Below are 22,918 nucleotides of genomic sequence, written 5' to 3'. Positions count from 1 at the left end.
TAAATGTTTTAACCCTTTAGGTGTTTCACACGAAAAGCAGCAAAGTGAAAGAGAAAATTCAAAATCTTCATTTTTTACACTCGCATGTTCTTGTAGACCCAATTTTTACAAGGGGTAAAAGGAGAAAATGTATACTTATATTTGTAGCCCAATTTCTCTCGAGTAAGGACACACCTCATATGTCTATGTAAAGTGTTCGGCGGGCGCAGTAGAGGGCTCAGAAGCGAAGGAGCGACAAAGGGATTTTAGAGAGTACGTTTTTCTGAAATGGTTTTTGGGGGGCATGTCGCATTTAGGAAGCCCCTATGGTGCCAGAACAGCAAAAAAAAACAAAAAACACATGGCTTACCATTTTGGAAACTAGACCCCTTGAGGAACATAACAAGGAATAAAGTGAGCCTTAATACACCACAGATGTTTCACGACTTTTGCATATGTAAAAAAAAAAAAAAAAAAATTTCACTAAAATGTTGGTTTTCCCCCAAATTTCACATTTTTTAAAGGGTTAATAGCAGAAAAGACCCCCCAAAATTTGTAACCCCATCTCTTATGAGTATGGAGGTACCCCATAAGTGGACCTGAAGTGCACTGCGAGCGAACTACAATGCTCAGAAGAGAAGGCGTCATATTTGGCTTTTTGAGAGCAAATTTTGCTCGGGGGGCATGTCGCATTTAGGAAGCCCCTATGGTGCCAGAACAGTAAAATAACCCACATATGGCATACCATTTTGGAAACTAGACCCCTCACAGAATGTAATGAGGGGTACAGTGAGCATTTACCCCCACTGGTGTCTGACAGATCTTTGGAACAGTGGGCTGTGCAAAATTTTTCATTTTCACGGACCACTGTTCCAAAGATCTGTCAGACACCTGTGGGGTGTAAATTCTCGCTGCACCCCTTATTACATTCCGTGAGGGGTGTAGTTTCCAAAATGGGGTCACATGTGGGTGTGTTTTTTTTTTTTTGCGTTTGTCAGAACCGCTGTAACAATCAGCCACCCCTGTGGAAATCACCTCAAATGTACATGGCGCACTCTCCCTTCTGGGCCTTGTTGTGCGCCCCCAGAGCACTTTGCGCCCACATATGGGGTATCTTTGTACTCGGGAGAAATTGCATTACAAATTTTGGGGGGCGTTTTTCCCTTTTACCTCTTGTGAAAATGAAAAGTATAGGGCAACACCAGCATGTTAGTGTAAAAATTATTTTTTTACACTAACATGCTGGTGTAGACCCCAACTGTTCCTTTTCATAAGGGGTAAAGGAGAAAAAGCCCCCCAAAATTTGTTAGGCAATTTCTCCCGAGTACGGCGATACCCCATATGTGACCCTATTATGTTGCCTTGAAATACGACAGGGCTCCAAAGTGAGAGAGCGCCATGCGCATTTGAGGCCTAAATTAGGGACTTGCATAGGGGTGGACATAGGGATATTCTATGCCAGTGATTCCCAAACAGGGTGCCTCCAGCTGTTGCTAAACTCCCAGCATGCTTGGACAGTCAATTGCTGTCCAGAAATGATGGGAGTTTTTGTTTTGCAACAGCTGGAGGCTCCATCTTAGAAACACTGCCATACAATACGTTTTTAATTTTTATTGGGGAAGGGGGGTGGGGGGGGCAGTGTACATGTGTATATGTAGTGTTTTACTCTTTATTTTATGTTAGTGTAGTGTAGTGTTTTTAGGTTACATTCACACTGGCGGCGGATTACACTGAGTCTCCCGCTAGGAGTTTGAGCTGCGGCAAAAAATTTCCCGCAGCTCAAATTTGTAGCGGGGAACTCACTGTAATCTGCTGCCAGTGTGAATGTAGCCTGTACATTCATATGGGAGGGGGGTCAAAACTACAACTCCCAGCATGCACTGACAGACCATGCATGCTGGGAGTTGTAGTTTTGCAACAGCTGGAGGCACACTGGCTGGAAAACCTTGAGTTAGGTTCTATGACCTAACTCAGTATTTTCCAACCAGTGTGCCTCCAGCTGTTGCAAAACTACAACTCCCAGCATGTACTGATTGCGGAAGGGCATGCTGGGAGATGTAGTTATGCAATGGCTGGAGGCACGCAAGTACAACTCCCAGCATGCCAAGACAGCCTTATGCTGTTCCTGAATGCTGGGAGTTGTAGTTTTGCAAGATTTAGAGGGGTTCAAGTTGTAAATCACTGTCCAGTGGTCTCAAAACTGTGGCCCTCCAGATGTTGCAAAACTACAACTCGCAGCATGTCCAGACAGCAAACTGCTGTCTGGGCATGCTGAGAGTTGTAGTTTTGCAACATCTGGAGGGCTACAGTTTGAGACCACTTAGTGATCTACAACCTGAACCCCTCTAAATATTGCAAAACTACAAGTCCCAGCATGCCCACACAGCAAACAGCTGTCTGGGCATGCTGGGAGTTGTAGTTTTGCAACATCTGGAGGGCCACGGTTTAGAGACCACTGTAAACTGTGGCCCTCCGGATGTTGCTAGGCAACAACTCACCTAGCAGAACCCGGAAGTATTGCTGCCGCCGCCGCCGCACGTGGGGGAGGATCGCGAACGGGGATCCGGGATCCAGGTAGGGACCTTCGGTGCCGACCTTCCTTGGACGGTTCCCCCGTTTTGCCCGGACACCGACAGGTGGGCAAAGCGGGGGAACCGAACTTTAACCCCCCCTCCCCCGGTCTGCTATCGGTCGGTCGCTCGGCCGACCAATAGCAGGGATAGGAGGGGTGGCACCCCTGCCACCAAACTCCTATCCCTTTAGGGGGATCGAGGGTGTCTCGGACACCCCCGATCCCTCTTATTTTCCGGGTCACCGGGTCACCAGTGACCTGTATGACCCGGAATCGCGCAGATCGCAGGTCTGAATTGACCTGCGATTTGCGCGCATCGCGGTCATGGGGGGGTCTCAGGACCCCCCTCGGCGATGTGCCGGGATGCCTGCTGTTAGATAACAGCAGTCATCCTGGTCCGATCACCGCTACCGGTGACGCGGCGCTCCCGGAACCCCGCGACGTACATGTACGTCGCCGCGCGCCAAGTGACACTTTGCAGCGCTGTACATGTACGTCGCTCGTCGTGAAGGGGTTAAAGGGGTACTCCGGGGGATAAGATGTCTGATCGCAGAGGTCCCGCTGCTGGGGACCCCCACGATCTCTCCTGCAGCCCCCCAAGTCATCAGCTTAACAGAGCTAAGTTTGCTCCGTGGCTGATGACAGGGGCTGGTGGTTCATTACATCATGGCTCTGCCCCCTCATGACATCACACCCTGCCCCCTTAATGCAAGTCTATGGGAGGGGGCATGCTAACAGTCACATCCCCTCCCATAGACTATTATTAAGGGGGCACGTCATAAGGGGACAGAGCCATGATGTCACAAACCGCCATTCCCTGTATTGTGAGTCATCAGCCACGGAGCAAATCTAGCTCTAGTGAGCTGATGACTCGTGGAGCTGCAGGAGAGATTGCGGGGGTCCCCAGCAGCGGGACCCCTGCGACCAGACACCTTATCCACTATCCTTGGATAGGGGATAAGATGTCTAGGGGCGGAGTACACCTTTAAAGGGTATGGAGGAAAAAACAAAAATGCAAACATTGAAAATGGGAACTAGGGACCTCTATCATCATGTTTAGTGGGTTCCTAGTCTTTGGACTGATCAGACACTTTATCACCTATCCTGTGGACATTTGATAAATGGTCATCCAGGGATACCCCCTTTAGGTGACAGCATCCTATGTTAAATTATATAATAGAGTATACCTGAATCAGTTAAGTATTGGGGCACAAAGGTATTTCAATACAATGATAAAAAATAAAAAAATAAAATGGTTAATAGATTTAAATGTATTGGAGTAGTAGGAAGTGAGATCCAACAAACAGTGTACACGTTAGACTTTTTGGGTGGATTTTTTCAATGTAGCATTATACCAGATATGGACAAATATGTCATTCTAACCTATTTTTGTTAGAGGGGTTGTCTGGTTTTTAAATCCTTTATAAAGGAGTTCTAAGTTAAATGAGAAAAGGACCCCATTTGGGACATACATAATTGTATATCCCTTACTCTGAAGAGCTGGCATATCTCTGCACTGTACAGACAGCTAATTGATTTAAATGGGAACGGTGTAATACTTCATATCACCTGTGGTGGTGCTGTAGGAACAGATCTTACAGTGTTGCCCCACAGATCGTAGCTGATCATTTTGACACCTTCTGAATAGTTAGACCTTTCTAGAAAAAGAAAGATATTGTGCAAGGGTATGTTCACACATTCAGTATCTGCTGCATATTTCTTGCAGCTGATTTTGCTACCCATTAACTTCAATGGGTAGCAAAATCAGCTACAGAAAATATGCAGCAGATCCTGTATGTGTGAACATACACCAAAGTGGATATCCCATTAAGACATGCTTCCTAAAAAGGTACATAAAACATATTAATACTGTAATGTCTTCATCATTATAATAGAAAGTTTTTGCTCTTGCCTTGCTGGTGTTGACTATATAAAGTGTCACAATTTTACTGTTTAGTTGCCCTGTATGTCCTGCCCTCACTTCCTGGACTTTGTCTCAACACTAAGACACACAGACAATAGCTGCAGGGACAAGACAGCATTTGTTCATCCAAACATATACACATGTTTTAACCAATGTATATTACAAATATACGTATAATGTTATTATCTACATTATAGAAAAAATCTTTACACATGACAAATAAGCCTTAAGGACTTTAAATCTAGGGACAGTTTTTATTCTAATAATGTGTACCTGTCTTTTTCAGTCAAAATGAACTTCTCAAAATGCAGGTGTAATTTCTGTCCTCCTGGAGCATCTATTGTCCATGCACAAAAGAGATTGTTGCTATAGTTACTTGGAAAATTTGGGGATAAAACTCTTCCAACTGTGGCATTTTGCACTCTTCCTCCACAAGGAGCTAAAGAAAATAAAGATACAGTACATCAAATTTTACTATAAAACCTAATATAATATAAACCAAAACTTCCCCTAGCGGTGACTATAAGCAAAATATCAAGGCATCTGGAACTGTCAATGTAAAACATTATGAAGTAGTTTAAGAGATATACCATATTTTTCGCCCTATAGGACGCACCGGCATATAAGACGCACCCAATTTTAAAGGTGCAAAATCTAGAAAAAAAAGATTCTGAACCCAACAGTGATCTTCAACCTGCGGACCTCCAGATGTTGCAAAACTACAACTCCCAGCATGCCTGGACAGCCAACGGCTGTCCGGGCATGCTGGGAGTTGTGGTTTTGCAACATCTGGAGGTCTACAGGTTGAAGACCACTGGTATAGGAGATAATACTCACGTGTCCCGGCCGCTCCGGATCCATCACCGCTCGTCACCGTTGCCCTGGATGTTCCCGTGGTGTCCCCGACACTCCGGATGTCTTCTTCCTCGGGATCCACGCTCTCCGTCGCCGTCATCACGTCGCCGTCATCACGTTGCTACGCATGCCGCTCCGCATGCCGCTCTGCATGCTGCTCCGCATGCCGCTCCTATGGGATGACGTGCGAGATGACGTGATGACGTCGAAGGAGAGCACTGGCCATGCAGGGGATCCCGGCACGAAGCAAACACCGAGGAGGCAGGTAAGGTCCCTCCCGGTGTCCTGTAAGCTGTTCGGGATGCAGCGATTTCACGGTGGTCCCGAACATCCCTACTGAGCAGCCGGGTTAGTGTCACTCTGCCTTCAGACGCGGTGGTCAGCTTTGATCGCCGCGTCTGAAGGGTTAATACAGGGCATCACCGCGATCGGTGATGTCCTGTATTAGCCGCGGGTCCCGGCCGTTGATGGCCGCAGGGACCGCCGCGATAGGTGTGTATTCGCTGTATAAGACGCACCAACTTTTTCCTCTCAGTTTTGGGGAAGAAAAAGTTCGTCTTATACGGCGAAAAATACGGTAGATAACTTCAATTCTGTATCTCATTTTAGAACCTAGTTGACATGACTGGTATAGGCACTTCATGTCTCCATATGTATTAGGGAGATATTTTCAAAGTATACAAGGTGTAGCTCAGTTACAACAGGAGAGAACTGGTGTAGGGGATTGCATCTATTTTATATTTTTCAGTTTTTATATTGTGGATAAACATATCCCACTTTCCTCCATGTTTCTATGTTAGAACAGCATTTACTGGCTATTGGAGTGATTTCTGTGAGCTCATAGATGTGCTTTATAAAGCTCACACTGCAACATGAGTTTTTAAAGGGGTATTCTGACCCAAAGGATTGGGGATAAGATGTCTGATTGCGGGAGTCCCTCCCTGAGAACTCATGATCTCACTGCTGCACACGGCATATGTTTAGAACATTGGGTGCAACGCTGGAGGCTTGTGGCGTCACGGCCATGCCCCTTCAATGCAAGTCTATGAGAGGGGGCGTAACGGCTAAGGGCGGAGTACCCCTTTAAGGGGATTCCATAATGCATTAAAGGATGACTAGCACAGTTGAAAGAAGGTCAGTGTACACAGACACTGCAAAAATACTGGTTACTTTGTTGCTCAGTATGCTATATGAAGATTGATAATCTGCAGACTTGAAGTTGCGCTTTATTGATAAAGTGTATTGTCTGTGTGTGTGTATTAAAACAGGGTGAACCCTTGTATTCTACCTGAGAACATTCATTTAAGAGTAGGGCAGTTAAATAAACCTAGTAAATACCAATAATTCACTCAGACTTTATTTTAATTTGCACATCATTTGGTAGCTTTGATATATAAAGTGAGTCTGTCATCAGTATCACTAACATTAACCTGTTGGTACAGGCGTGTAGTGCGGGTGACACTGATAAAAAGCATACTTATTGCTCCTCACTCCGTGCCTCCATTCTTTGGTAATCCTCAGTGTTTGGAATATGGTGTACAGGAGTGTTCTCAAGTCCCCGGTGCATGGTGATCTTTAAAGTAACGCCTCCTTCCCTGTGTTGAGCCACCTCTGATGCAGAATGGATTTCCACTCTGCAGAGGCTCAGCACAGGGGAGGAGGCATTAGTATGAAGATCACCATGCACCAGGGGCTTGGAAACGCCCCTGTGCACTAAGCTCCACTTTTGTATATACTGAAACCATGGATTACTAAAGAGTGGAGGCACGATACTAGGAGTTGTAAATATGATATCATCAATGTCAAGTCTGTACCAACAGGTTAGTGCGGGTGATACTGATGACATATTTCCTTTAAAGTTTACCTGCAAGTAAAAAAAAATGTATGACAATGTCACAGAGACATGTCAAAAGTTTTCAATGGTCAGGGTATCTGTGCTGAGATCCCCATTGAGCAGGAGAATGAACAGGCAGAAGCATGTGTTAGAGTACTTACTCCCTGTCTCGCAGCAATCCCTGTCCAGCTTCACTGGATGACCCTATGGAACCATCCAGAGAAGCTTAGCTTAGCTCCCTACTTAAACCCTCAATATTCATTCAGGCTTTGTCTGCAAAAGAGCTCATACTCCTAGCTAGCGTTTGTACTGTATGTTGTATTTCTGTCATATTTGACTCATTGGCTCCGCTCTCTGACTCCTCTCCTGTTTCTGCGATTTGGCTTACCTGTTATCTCTTGGTACTGACGCGGCTGGTGGACTGTGACCTATTGTGTGTGTGTGTTTAGTAATTATTTCTGTTAGTGTGTGTGATTCTATACAGTGTCCCGTCCTCCATCTGTATTGTAAGTTTATTTTGTTGATGTTTTACTCCCTGCACTTATTCAGGCAAGGACTGTCACCGTGGTTGTGGGCTCGTCGCCTAGGGCGGGTACGCAAGTAGTCAGGGCAAGTGGGAGTGGGTGAGTTCAGGGCTTCACTCTTCCATGCCCATACGTGACATTAACAAGTGTAAAGCATATTTACCCGGATCTCTGCGGGAATCTCTAAGTGACTAGGCTGTTGCATCTGCCCAGGTTTGCCTAGTATTCATGATTTCCTTTAATGATACTGAGGTACATGGTACTGCCATATTCACAATTACTATTTAGCAATATATATATATATATATATATATATATATATATATATAATCCCAATAAAAACACCTTTAGGTAAGAACATACCTATACAGACAGGCTCTTTATCGCTCCATCGTGGTTTTGAAGCATTGATGCAAGTCAGATTTCTTGACCCTTCCAACTCGTATCCCATATTACAATGAAAATGGGCTGTTCCTCCAGCATGTAGATTCATGACAGTAACTTCACCGTAATCTGGTCTTCGAGGAAAACTGCAGCTTAACATAAAAACTACAAAAAATATGCAAAACAAATATATGTTGTATTAAATTTTTAGATAATTCACCACCTATTGTATTCAAATAAATTTTTTTGGGCAGCTGTACTGTTAAAACTGACACAACATTCTTCTATTTTAGGGGGATAGTACAGTTAAAGGACCATTAGAAAAGATTACCACGTAATGATACACTATGGATTTGGGTAAAATGGCGGCCAGAGGAACTTGAAGCAACTATCAATATCCAATGCCACTTTATTTGGCAAAATCCAAGGTTACAACTGTGACTTTACCAGTGCCTGCTGCAAGAACGGATGGACTTGGCAGCCAGGGACTTGAGTTTTGTTTGCAGTGTCTGCGGAATGACTGAATACTGAACGCAAACAAACCTGGGTAACCTGGGATTATTACAGGATGGTTGACTAGCTGGGGTTTAGAAATCCAGGAGAGCCTGTAATGTCACAATTAGTAGGCAAGGGGTTAAATGAGTTTGCAGTCCAGTGGTTAGAGGCCAGGAGAGCAAGTATACACAAAATCTGCAAGCAAGGCCACAGTCTAAAAATCAGAAACCGGAAAAGCAAATCCACAAGCAGAATGCTGTATACAGAAGGCCGGAGATTACTTGCCTCACATGCACTTACCCTATGTATGTGTCTGTTTTAAATCACTGCCAAACATCAGGATTGGAATCTGAGCCAGAGCTCTGATTAGATTGGTGTTCTGTCCCACAAATAGGCTAACCAGTGCTCCATATTGTAAGACTGGTAGCCATGGCAACCCTGCAACGCCAGTTCGAGGTAAGTCTCTTACAGATAGGTACTGTCACAGGGGGAGATTTATCAAAACCTGTGCAGAGGCAAAGTTGCCCAGTTGCCCATAGCAACCAATCAGCTTGCTTCTTACATTCTTAACAAGGCCTCTGCAAAATGAAAGAAGCGATCTGATTGGTTGCTATTAGCAACTGGACAAATATGCCTCTGCACTGGTTTTGATAAATCTCATATTTCCAGTTATAAAGTGGCTGTGTGCTTCTAGATGACTATGGAACAGGAAATCTACTATGCATTGCCAAATACCTCCCCCTATAAATGTGTAGAATCAACCTTTACTTGTATATTTGTGAAAGTTATTAGGAACTGTAAATTGGTGACTGGAGTTAGTGCAGCTTTTTATATAAATTCAATTAACTGAATGTTTCTTTTCTTAAAGAGGACCTGTGGTCACTCTGAAAAAAATGAGTTATAGGGAATTGAGTCAGTGAATCTGTCAGATGGGTAAGACATTATTTTTATAATGGCAGAGTTTTGTGTAGTGACTGTATGGGGTCAAGGAGATCTTGCTCTCTGTGTGAGGCCATGCTCCCTTCCTTAAATATGCATACCCCCATACAGTGACTGCACAGAACTCAACTCATATGAAAATGAAGTCCCACTCTTCTGACAGATTCACTGAACCACTCCCTTTTTACTGCACACCCCCTGATGAAGACTGTATGATGAAACTGCGTTGGGGTCAGGTGCTGCTGTGTTGTAAGCATACATGTATAGTGTTAGATGTTCATTTGTTCTATTCATGTCATTTGGCACATGATGCATTAGTTCTATGCACATTAGCTTCTCTTGTATTTGTCACACACACAGTATTTATTTTTGCAGTTCTGCTACTTCCATTATATATTTATTATAGACGCCATGTTTACTTACTAAAAGCAGTGCCTGCGTCTGTGATACAGTTTCCACCATTTTTTATTGTCTGTTCTGTTTTGTATGACTGTTTTATATATTGATTTTGCATCAAATTTTAATGTATTTTGGATTAATACTTTTTTCATTGTGTGCTTCTTTGAAGTTCTAGATTCACTGAATCAGTCAAAGGGGACTACAAAGCCTTATAACATTGGGCCGATCATTCTGATGTAAACAGGTATGTGATCAGCAGCCCCTAAACTATCTACTGGTTACTGCAACTCATTTTTGAGTGATCACATGTCCTCTTTAAAGGGGTATTCCAGGGAAAAACTTTTTTTTTATATATATATATATCAACTGGCTCCAGAAAGTTAAACAGATTTGTAAATTACTTCTATTAAAAAATCTTAATCCTTTCAGCACTTATGAGCTTCTGAAGTTAAGTCTAATTGCTCTCTGATGATACCTGTCTCGGGAAACACCCAGTTTAGAAGAGGTATGCTATGGGGATTTGCTTCTAAACTGGGCGTTTCCCAAGACAGGTGTCATCAGAGAGGACTTAGACAGATAAGAACAACCTTAACTTCAGAAGCTCATAAGTACTGAAAGGATTAAGATTTTTTAATACAAGTAATTTACAAATCTGCTTGCAGTGAGAAACAGCATTCGGCACAGCCAGCCGTGCAGCCTAGTGATCGCTCTTGGTAAAACAGGTGTGCATGTATGTCGCTGCTGGTGGGGTGCTCGGCCGGGACAGAATCATAAATCAAACGTGTGAGAGAGCATAGAAAATGAGCGGCACTCACCACAAACAGCTAGCGACAACTTCTTTATTTCTTAGACGTGCAATTAGGACATACTGGTGCAGGGAGACAGGAACGCTGGGGAATCCGGCTGACTGGTCACAGCCGTATCGTGCTTCCGCACTTCATCAGACGTCTGACGAAGTGCGGAAGCACGATACGGCTGTGACCAGTCAGCCGGATTCCCCAGCGTTCCTGTCTCCCTGCACCAGTATGTCCTAACTGCACGTCTAAGAAATAAAGAAGTTGTCGCTAGCTGGTTGTGGTGAGTGCCGCTCATTTTCTATGCTCTCTCACACGTTTAATTTACAAATCTGTTTAACCTTCTGGAGCCAGTCGATATATATATATATATATATATATATATATATATATATATATATATATACATATATATATATATATATATATATATAAAAGTTTTTTCCTGGAATACCCCTTTAAGTCCCAGTTTTAAGGCCCTGGTTTTAAGCTTTAATTATGTTATTGAGGTAAAGAATACACAGCAATTGCTTCTTTTTATGCTATTATCAGGAAGGCTCCTCTTATAATGGCTTTAATAAAATCCCTCAGAAAATGGCCTTTCAGTGTATATTTACAGTTATTAGCTTTTTTCATGTTTGTTGTGGCCACCATTTATAAAAATGGTTTTCACTACTGAATTAAAGGGGTTGCCCAGCCAAAATTTACGTATCCCCATAGGATAGGGGATAAGTAGCTGATCGGGGTCCAAACGCTGGGACCCTCGCGATCTCCGGAATGGGATCTCAGCTCCCAGTGAGGAGCACATGTTCTATTCATTTCTATGGGAGCGCCGGAGATGCCCGAATGCTACTCTTCGGTGCCCCCATAGAAATTTATGAAGTGCATGCTGACTACTGCATGAGTTCCTCACTCAGATCCTGGGTCCTGTTTCAGAGATTACGTGGACAAAAACTCTGGTCAAAAAGTCATGATTAGTTATAACAAGTGGCAATTTATAGTGATGCTAATGCAAAATCAATATATCTGCACTACATTCCAAGCTTGCAAGCATTTTATTTTTATGATCAAAGTATTGCATTAAATTGGGAAATTTGCTCATTTTGCTGATAGTTATGTCTCTCAACTTCCCCATAAACATGCACGCTTGGCATGGCTGAATAGCACAAATGATTGGGTGTGTTACATGTATGCTCTTTCCTTTCTACCATCTACACATTAGATAAACAATCCTGTCGAAACCATTGGTTTTGACCATCTTTTGTCTAATACGTGAAGCCAGCCTTTTCTGTCTGGAATCTCCTCTGGTTCTACTTAAGCAGAAGCACAGCATCATTTTGTGATATATGCAGTATATACAGATGTACACAGAACAAGAATCTGTTTTTTTGGCATATTTTCCAAATATACAGTATCTTTGTTATGTTCTCTAAAGAACGCTTACATCTTAAACGACATTTTTTTACGTGATTCACTCTAAGGACAAAAATTCATCTTTCATCTAATCAAACAAAACTAACACATGGGAAATGAATATACACAGATGGTTCGTCTTTTCAAAACAAAATGCTTTCGCTTCTTGAAGGCTTTAAAAAAATAGCTAAGCTCACTATACATCTTTATATAGAGAATTAATGCAGTCATCTAGAAACAGCATTTTCTTTGATATTTGTTTCTTTGTACACTAGTCACATCAGCATTTTGTTAGCCAATCAATATTTTAAATTAACTGCGTGAGCTCAGAATGCAATGGAACTCTATAGATTGGGTTTCTATTGATACTGTAAATATGAAGTGGCTGTTAGGAGTCTTCAAAGCTTTTAAACTGCTGTCTCTATTATTTAAAAGGGTATATGTATAGGTTATACCATTAAGATCTAATAGACTGGGCCCCACCAACAATAGGGAGAAGAGAAGAGGGTGAAGAAGAGGGGAAAGAAGGGAGTCGATACAAAGCTTTTGTCATTAAAGTCTACTTTAGTCATCAAAAAAAAAACTAAAAAAAAAACTAAAAACTCTACATATCACATTTATAGCAAATACTATGGAAATTCTATAGTTCTACACGATATCCAAATGCTTTAAAACACTTACTTTGATAATGCAGCTGAAAGGTTCCGATTGTATCATCTTGGAATGTTTTGAAGTAAACTGAGAGGCTATTGGTTGGGCTTCGGATCACTTGACCTTCAACCAGAAGAGTTTCATTTGCCAAGACCACAAGACCCTCCTCACTTATACCTCGAATAGAAAGGTGCTCTCCTTCAGATAGGTTTACACTTTTAACCTAAGATAAGAAAACATTTTCAACATGTGCTTTGAGGTGTAACAATCAAACACACAATAGCTGCACATAGGATTTTACCACTTTCCAGGAACTAATATCCATTGAACCAAACATGTTATTAAAAGTAAAGCAAAGTATAATTGGGCATTGATATCAACATTATTTTTAATGTTGATATCAATGGCAGAAATTTAGATGGCAGAAATTCTGCAAGGAATTCTGCATTAAAATTTTGCAGAAATCAATTGCCCATTCACTTCAATGGAATTCCTGCAGTGTAAATGGGACAGCGAAATCCCAAGTGTATTGGCTATAAATTCATGCAGAATTTTCATGTGGAATTCCATGCAAAATTCCATGCAGAATTTCTGGCGTGTCAACATAGCCTCAGGCCGCGTTCACACAGCAGAAATTCCGCACCTTAATTTATTGCCAATTAACTTTAATGGGATTTCGCAATGTAATTCACACAGCAGAATTTCTGGAAACAAGTCCGGTCTTATTTTTTCCAGACTTCAGCTGCTGAATCCCATTAAACTCAATGGGGCTGACTTTCTGCCGAAATTGCACAGAATTTACACGGAATGCATGCAGAATGCATGCAGATTCCGTGTAGAATCCGCACATACTATCACTGTTCAAATCTATCTTTTTACTGACATGCGGAATCATGCGGAATCCATACGGAAATTTCTGTATGGATTGTGCACGAATTACACACCGATTCTGCATGTGTGTAATAGCTGCAGAATTCTGCACCGAACCAAACCAATGCAGAATTCATGCAGATAGGCAAATTTTCTGCCATGTAAACGTGGTCTTAGGAGTGTTGGGACCTAAGATGCCTAGTTGGGGTCGTCACAAAGGAGAAGTACTTTAGATCGATCCATCATAAAAAAAATAAAATCTGTAGCCACAGTGTTCCCTCCTTGTCTGCACAAATTGAAAAACAAAAAACAAGCATAGTAGATGGGAAAAGGGCAAATACCAGTGAGCAAAATGTTACTTGCTCACCTGGGTTGGTTGTGCAGTAAGCACAACTATTGTATTGACTTTAAAATGCAGGTGCTGGGGTCTTCACAGGTCACCTTTCAAGAAGAAAAGAGTTTCAAGTGGGAACCTGACAGCGAAATAAAAAAGACCATTCTCCACTCTGAAGAATATAATAAGCCTAAATATGAACTCAGAAATCTAATTCCTACGTCATATTGGATTCCTAAAAATATTATTTTTTATTAGTGTCCTGTGTCCATGTATTGACCTTTATCATCATATAGGATGAGATTTATCAAAACCTGCCCAGAGGAAAAGTTGCTGAGTTGCCCATAGCAACCAATCAGATTGTTTCTTTCATTTTGCACAGGCCTTTTCAAAAATGAAAGAAGCGATCTGATTGGTTGCTATGGGCAACTCAGCAACTTTTCCTCTGGACGGGTTTAGATAAATCTCCCCCATAGAACTTTAATACTTGACTATCTATACACGTTTGTTCAGTATGCATTATACAAATTGGCAATGTATCTTAAACATACTTATGTTTCCTCACATACAAGATAATGTCACAATTATATATTATGCTCTTATTATTTTGAAAACGTACTTTTTGCAATTTATCATTTATTATTATCATTCAGATAAGTACCTACAGTGGCATTTTCTATCACTGAATCAGTCAAGTGGAAACTGGGTCCTAATGAAAAGACCAAAGAACCATTATAACAGTTCTCCAAGAAAACCTCATTAGAATGACATGAAATCTCATTCAATTATCATCAAGAGAATCGAGTTCATTCTTCTCATCTGCAGCAAGCTAGAGGAAGTTCTCATCTAGATGTAAAATGTGTCAAAAGTAAAAAGTAGGAATATCACATACAAAAAAATAATAATAATTTTATAAATTAGTTAGGACACTGAATTGCTCAATGCACATATAACAAAACTGAGTTTTACTACATTCAACCAGAAATCCATCTGGCATTAAAACTGATTTATTATCTTATTTTTATTTTATGTGGACTTTATTTTATTTTTTATTTAGTTTTCTTTACATGATAATATGGATAGCAAGTTGTGCTATCAAGTGCTGCTATAATAATTCTTGATATCTGCTTTACAGCAGGTGCTTGGACATGAGAACAGCAGCTCTGTATCTTTAACTAAGCCAATAAGGCCCATACCTAGGGTGGCACTTCACCAGGTGGTGGCTGGGGACAGGTTTTGTTACAAATACAAGTGGCCATGGTGGTGTCCCAACTCAGTCAATGGTTGGCTAAGCATGGTGGTTCTTGCATCAAAGTCACATTATTATTATTTTTACTCCTTTCCCAGGCATAGAGATTCTTTTTTTCCCCTGGGCTACCCCTTTAATTTATTTTTATTTTTATAAAATGTAATTTAAACAATAGGTTATTTTCTGGTCATACATTCCCTTAAAGGGGTACTCCAGTGAAAACCTTTTTTTCAATCAACTGGTGCCAGAAAGTTAAACATATTTGTAAATTACTTCTATTAAAAAATCTTAATCCTTCCAGTACTTATTAGCTGCTGAATGCTACAGAGGAAATTCCTTTCTTTTTGGAACACTGATGACATCACGAGCACAGTGCTCTCTGCTGACATCTCTGTCCATTTTAGCAACCATGCATAGCAAATGTATGCTAAGGGCAGCATGGTGGCTCAGTGGTTAGCACTGCTGCCTTGCAGTGCTGGGGACTTGGGTTCAAATCCCACTAAGGACAACAATAAATAAAGTGTTATTATTATAATGACGTCAGCAGAGAGAACTGTGCTCGTGATGTCATCAGAGAGCATTCCAAAAAGAAAATAATTTCCTCTGTAGTATTCAGCAGCTAATAAGTACAGGAAGGATTAAGATTTTTAATAGAAGTAATTTACAAATATGTTTAACTTTCTGCCACCAGTTGATTTAAAAGAAAAAAGGTTTTCACCGGAGTACCCCTTTAAAACTGTATTATGGTCTTTTCCAATCCATCACCAAAGGCTTTCTCATTCACCTGTGACTACACACTGCATCATCATAAAAATAACATTTATACAGAGCTTGATAAAGCGTTTACATATAATGTTTTGAAAACACAATTTACAAGCCTATTCTAGCAGAAAATATTTTCGATAAACTAGGGAAGTATATATAACAACGATATAAAAAAAAAAATAACCTCCTACACAGTGGGAGTTTTGTCATAAATGTTATTGAGTTATTTCCTAGTTTATTGTTTTCTTTCTTTTCTGTTGTGTTTGCATTTGTCAGTTGTCAGCTAACAGCGGTATTTTATACATTTCCCATAACTAAACTGTGCTGCATTAATATTGTTTTTGGAAAATGCTGTCAGTTCAGGAAATTGGAAGGCAATTCTGGGTTTCTTTTTATCAACAACCTTTGTGATACAATAGGTTACTTTGTAGGTGAATTTACGTAAAACTATTAATAATGACTGTAAATATCTATATCATGACTATCATGACAAGCCTAAGTTAAAAGGTAAACAGCCTTTGACCTGTCACAGTCCATGCCATATAACCTGGCGGCACTTATGCAGTGGCATCTCTCGATAAAATGACATCATTTCTTGCCCCTTATAGTCTAGTCTTTTAACAGACCTGATGATTTCATACAATAATTCTAAGGCTAGGTTCCCTCACAGGTTATTTATATGGCATTTTTTTTTTTAAAACTGCCACTGCAGTTTTTGCACCAAAACCAGAAGTATATGCAAAAAGAATGAGAAACATAAAAGAAGTTGTCACGATTTGGCTCACAGGTTGTGGATCCGCTGTGTCAGCGAGGGATTGGTGTGGACCGTGCTGGTGGACCGGTTCTAAGAGGCTACTGGTTTTCACCAGAGCCCGCCGCAAAGCGGGATGGTCTTGCTGCGGCAGTAGCAACCAGGTCGTATCCACTAGCAACGGCTCAACCTCGCTGACTGCTGAGAAGGCGTGGGACAGAAGGACTAGGCAGAGGCAAGGTCAGACGTAGCAGAAGGTCGGGGGCAGGCGGCAAGGTTCGTAGTCAAGATGGATAGCAAGGGTTCAGGTAACACAGGCTTTGGACACACTAAACGCTTTCACTGGCACAAGGCAACAAGATCCGGCAAGGGAGTGCAGGGGCAGTGAGCAGATATAGTCTGGGAGCAGGTGGGAGCCAATTAAGCTAATTGGGCCAGGCACCAATCATTGGTGCACTGGCCCTTTAAGTCTCAGAGAGCTGGCGCGCGCGCGCCCTAGAGAGCGGAGCCGCGCGCGCCAGCACATGACAGCAGGGGACCGGGACGGGTAAGTGACCTGGGATGCGATTCGCGAGCGGGCGCGTCCCGCTGTGCGAATCGCATCCCCGACGGCCATGACAGTGCAGCGCTCCCGGTCAGCGGGACCGACCGGGGCGCTGCGGGGAGAGAGACGCCGTGAGCACTCCGGGGAGGAGCGGGGACACGGAGCGCTAGGCGTAACAGTACCCCCCCCCTTAGGTCTCCCCTTTTCTTTGTCCGGTAACTGCCTCCCCTGGGATGAGGACACCGGGAAAGAATGGAGGGTTTCCTCAACGGCAGGCAGTACAGCAGGAGTGGGAATGGGGAGGGAGGGCAGAGGGCGAAGCCTGGCACGGGGCAGTGTGACACCAGGACGGGGGCCATGAGGAGGCACTGAGGTTTGCCTGACGGGACTGGGAGGGGGGGAGAGGCACTTCCTATGGCAGGCAGAGTCCCAGTTCTTGATCTCCCCGGTGGTCCAATCAAGGGTGGGAGAATGAAGCCGGAGCCATGGCAGACCGAGGAGGACCTCAGAGGTACAGTTGGGAAGGACGAATAACTCAATCCTTTCGTGGTGGGGTCCAATACACATCAGGAGGGGTTCTGTGCGGTAACGCACGGTGCAATCCAATCTTACTCCGTTGACCGCGGAAATGTAGAGCGGCTTGACGAGACGGGTCACCGGGATGCGGAATTTATTCACAAACGACTCCAAAATAAAATTCCCAGAGGCACCAGAGTCCAAGCAGGCCATGGCTGAGAGGGAGGAGTAGGCTGAAGGAGAAATCCGCACGGGCACCGTGAGACGTGGAGAAGCAGACTTAGAACCAAGAGATGCCACACCCACGTGAGCTGGGTGCGTGCGTGCGTTTCCCAGACGTGGAGGACGGATAGGGCAATCCACCAAGAAATGCTCGGTACTGGCACAGTAAAGACAGAGATTTTCTTCCCTACGGCGATTCCTCTCTTCCTGGGTCAGGCGAGACCGATCCACTTGCATGGCCTCCTCGGCGGGAGGCCCAGGCGTAGATTGCAACGGATACTGTGGGAGAGGTGCCCAGAGATCTAAGTCTTTTTCCTGGCGGAGCTCTTGGTGTCGCTCAGAAAAACGCATGTCAATGCGGGTGGCCAAATGGATGAGTTCTTGCAGGTTGGCAGGAATCTCTCGTGCGGCCAGCACATCCTTGATGCGACTGGATAGGCCTTTTTTAAAGGTCGCGCAGAGAGCCTCGTTATTCCATGATAACTCGGAAGCAAGAGTACGAAATTGGATGGCGTACTCGCCCACTGAAGAATTACCCTGGACCAGGTTCAACAGGGCAGTCTCGGCAGAAGAAGCTCGGGCTGGCTCCTCGAAGACACTCCGGACTTCAGCGAAGAAGGACTGGACTGTGGCTGTGGCAGGATCATTGCGGTCCCAGAGCGGTGTGGCCCAAGACAAGGCCTTTCCTGAAAGAAGGCTTACTACGAACGCCACCTTAGACCGTTCTGTAGGAAACAAGTCCGACAACATCTCCATATGCAGGGAACACTAAGACAAAAATCCACGGCGGAGTTTAGAGTCCCCATCAAATTTGTCCGGCAGGGACAAGCGGAGGCTAGGAGCGGCCACTCGCTGCGGAGGAGGTGCAGGAGCTGGCGGAGGAGATGGTTGCTGCTGTAGCAGAGGCAGAAGTTGTTGTAACATGGCGGTCAACTGCGACAGCTGCTGTCCTTGTTGGGCAATCTGCTGCGATTGCTGAGCGACCACCGTGGGAAGGTCAGCGAGACTTGGCAGCGGCACCTCAGCGGGATCCATGGCCGGATCTACTGTCACGATTTGGCTCACAGGTTGTGGATCCGCTGTGTCAGCGAGGGATTGGCGTGGACCGTGCTGGTGGACCGGTTCTAAGAGGCTACTGGTTTTCACCAGAGCCCGCCGCAAAGCGGGATGGTCTTGCTGCGGCAGTAGCAACCAGGTCGTATCCACTAGCAACGGCTCAACCTCGCTGACTGCTGAGAAGGCGTGGGACAGAAGGACTAGGCAGAGGCAAGGTCAGACGTAGCAGAAGGTCGGGGGCAGGCGGCAAGGTTCGTAGTCAAGATGGATAGCAAGGGTTCAGGTAACACAGGCTTTGGACACACTAAACGCTTTCACTGGCACAAGGCAACAAGATCCGGCAAGGGAGTGCAGGGGCAGTGAGCAGATATAGTCTGGGAGCAGGTGGGAGCCAATTAAGCTAATTGGGCCAGGCACCAATTGTCACGATTCGGCTTCCAGGTAGTGGATCCTCTGTGCCAGAGAGGGATTGGCGTGGACCGTGCTAGTGGACCGGTTCTAAGCCACTACTGGTTTTCACCAGAGCCCGCCGCAAAGCGGGATGGTCTTGCTGCGGCGGTAGTGACCAGGTCGTATCCACTAGCAACGGCTCACCTCTCTGGCTGCTGAAGATAGGCGCGGTACAAGGGAGTAGGCAGAAGCAAGGTCAGACGTAGCAGAAGGTCGGGGGCAGGCGGCAAGGTTCGTAGTCAGGATGGGTAGCAGAAGTTCAGGTACACAGGCTTAGGACACACTAAACGCTTTCACTGGCACAAGGCAACAAGATCCGGCAAGGGAGTGCAAGGGAGGAGACTAGATAAAGGCAGGGAGCAGGTGGGAGCCAATTAAGCTAATTGGGCCAGGCACCAATCATTGGTGCACTGGCCCTTTAAGTCTCAGAGAGCTGGCGCGCGCGCGCCCTAGAGAGCGGAGCCGCGCGCGCCAGCACATGACAGCAGGGGACCGGGACGGGTAAGTGACCTGGGATGCGATTCGCGAGCGGGCGCGTCCCGCTGTGCGAATCGCATCCCCAACGGCCAAAACAGTGCAGCGCTCCCGGTCAGCGGGACTGACCGGGGCGCTGCAGGGAGAAAGACGCCGTGAGCGCTCCGGGGAGGAGCGGGGACCCGGAGCGCTAGGCGTAACAGTACCCCCCTCCTTAGGTCTCCCCTTCTCTTTGTCCGGTAACTGCCTCCCCTGGGATGAGGACACCGGGAAAGAATGGAGGGTTTCCTCAACGGCAGGCAGTACAGCAGGAGTGGGAATGGGGAGGGAGGGCAGAGGGCGAGGCCTGGCACGGGGCAGTGTGACACCAGGACGGGGGCCATGGGGAGGCACAGAGGCTTGCCTGATGGGACTGGGAGGGGGGGAGAGACACTTCCTGTGGCAGGCAGAGTCCCAGTTCCTGATCTCCCCGGTGGTCCAATCAATGGTGGGGGAATGAAGCCGGAGCCAAGGCAGACCGAGGAGGACCTCAGAGGTACAGTTGGGGAGAATGAAGAACTCAATCCTTTCGTGGTGGGGTCCGATAGACATCAGGAGGGGTTCTGTGCGGTAACGCACGGTGCAGTCCAATCTGGCTCCGTTGACCGCGGAAATGTAGAGCGGTTTAACGAGACGGGTCACCGGGATGCTGAATCTATTAACAAAGGACTCCAACATAAAATTCCCGGAGGCACCAGAGTCCAAGCAGGCCACGGCTGAGATGGAGGAGTTGGCTGTAGAGGAAATCCGCACGGGCACCGTGAGACGTGGAGAAGAAGACTTAGAAGCAAAAGATGCCACACCCACGTGAGCTGGGTGCGTGCGTGCGTTTCCCAGGCGTGGAGGACGGATAGGGCAATCCACCAAGAAATGCTCAGTACTGGCACAGTACAGACAGAGATTTTCTTCTCTACGGCGATTCCTCTCTTCCTGGGTCAGGCGAGACCGATCCACTTGCATGGCCTCCTCGGCGGGAGGCCCAGGCGAAGACTGCAAAGGATGCTGTGGGAGAGGTGCCCAGAGATCTAAGTCTTTTTCCTGGCGGAGCTCTTGGTGTCGCTCAGAAAAACGCATGTCAATGCGGGTAGCCAAATGGATGAGTTCTTGGAGGTTGGCAGGAATCTCTCGTGCGGCCAGCACATCCTTGATGCGACTGGATAGGCCTTTTTTAAAGGTTGCGCAGAGAGCCTCATTATTCCAGGATATTTCAGAAGCAAAAGTACGGAATTGTATGGCGTACTCGCCAACGGAAGAATTACCCTGGACCAGGTTCAGCAAGGCAGTCTCAGCAGAAGAGGCTCGGGCAGGTTCCTCAAAGACACTTCGGACTTCAGCAAAGAAGGACTGGACTGTGGCTGTGGCAGGATCATTGCGGTCCCAGAGCGGTGTGGCCCAAGACAAGGCCTTTCCTGAAAGAAGACTTACTACGAATGCCACCTTAGACCGTTCAGTAGGAAACAAGTCTGACAACATCTCCATATGCAGGGAACACTGAGACAAAAATCCACGGCAGAGTCTGGAGTCCCCATCAAATTTGTCCGGCAGGGACAAGCGGAGGTTAGGAGCGGCCACTCGCTGCGGAGGAGGTGCAGGAGCTGGCGGAGGAGATGGTTGCTGCTGTAGCAGAGGCAGAATTTGCTGTAACATGGCGGTCAACTGCGACAGCTGCTGTCCTTGTTGGGCAATCTGCTGCGATTGCTGAGCGACCACCGTGGGAAGATCAGCGAGACTTGGCAGCGGCACCTCAGCGGGATCCATGGCCGGATCTACTGTCACGATTCGGCTTCCAGGTAGTGGATCCTCTGTGCCAGAGAGGGATTGGCGTGGACCGTGCTAGTGGACCGGTTCTAAGCCACTACTGGTTTTCACCAGAGCCCGCCGCAAAGCGGGATGGTCTTGCTGCGGCGGTAGTGACCAGGTCGTATCCACTAGCAACGGCTCACCTCTCTGGCTGCTGAAGATAGGCGCGGTACAAGGGAGTAGGCAGAAGCAAGGTCAGACGTAGCAGAAGGTCGGGGGCAGGCGGCAAGGTTCGTAGTCAGGATGGGTAGCAGAAGTTCAGGTACACAGGCTTAGGACACACTAAACGCTTTCACTGGCACAAGGCAACAAGATCCGGCAAGGGAGTGCAAGGGAGGAGACTAGATAAAGGCAGGGAGCAGGTGGGAGCCAATTAAGCTAATTGGGCCAGGCACCAATCATTGGTGCACTGGCCCTTTAAGTCTCAGAGAGCTGGCGCGCGCGCGCCCTAGAGAGCGGAGCCGCGCGCGCCAGCACATGACAGCAGGGGACCGGGACGGGTAAGTGACCTGGGATGCGATTCGCGAGCGGGCGCGTCCCGCTGTGCGAATCGCATCCCCAACGGCCAAAACAGTGCAGCGCTCCCAGTCAGCGGGACTGACCGGGGCGCTGCAGGGAGAAAGACGCCGTGAGCGCTCCGGGGAGGAGCGGGGACCCGGAGCGCTAGGCGTAACACCAATCATTGGTGCACTGGCCCTTTAAGTCTCAGAGAGCTGGCGCGCGCGCGCCCTAGAGAGCGGAGCCGCGCGCGCCAGCACATGACAGCAGGGGACCGGGACGGGTAAGTGACCTGGGATGCGATTCGCGAGCGGGCGCGTCCCGCTGTGCGAATCGCATCCCCGACGGCCATGACAGTGCAGCGCTCCCGGTCAGCGGGACCGACCGGGGCGCTGCAGGGAGAGAGACGCCGTGAGCGCTCCGGGGAGGAGCGGGGACACGGAGCGCTAGGCGTAACAGAAGTCCTTATACTTCTCCTTCCTACTAAATCCACTTCTGACTTTGGCTCAAAAACTGCAGTGGCAGTATTCCAAAAGACACCAGAAGAAAACCCTGTGTGGAAACCTAGCCTAACAGGGCCTGGGAGG

The 22,918-nt window shown here is 45.9% G+C and overlaps 1 protein-coding gene and 1 long non-coding RNA gene across 2 annotated transcripts in view; one reads left to right on the top strand and one right to left on the bottom strand.

Moving 5' to 3' along the window:
• Positions 1-22,918, bottom strand: part of SEZ6L (seizure related 6 homolog like) — a 447,519-nt gene that overhangs the window by 85,057 nt on the left and 339,544 nt on the right. Inside the window, exons 5-7 of the mRNA XM_056529133.1 lie at positions 12,794-12,986; positions 8,052-8,237; positions 4,749-4,914 (exon numbers count right to left, since the gene is read on the bottom strand). Coding sequence (XP_056385108.1) covers positions 4,749-4,914; positions 8,052-8,237; positions 12,794-12,986 — 545 coding nt within the window. The remainder of the gene's footprint in view (positions 1-4,748; positions 4,915-8,051; positions 8,238-12,793; positions 12,987-22,918) is intronic.
• Positions 9,207-15,064, top strand: LOC130281669 (uncharacterized). Its single transcript, XR_008846074.1, has 3 exons — positions 9,207-9,316; positions 10,075-10,149; positions 14,621-15,064. It is a non-coding gene; the product is annotated as an uncharacterized LOC130281669 (long non-coding RNA).

Source organism: Hyla sarda, chromosome 1 (assembly GCF_029499605.1).
Source record: "Hyla sarda isolate aHylSar1 chromosome 1, aHylSar1.hap1, whole genome shotgun sequence".
NCBI classification, from domain to species: Eukaryota; Metazoa; Chordata; class Amphibia; order Anura; family Hylidae; genus Hyla; species Hyla sarda.
The sequence above is the reverse complement of the archived record's forward strand: the minus strand, read 5'-3'. Positions and strand labels throughout refer to the sequence as shown.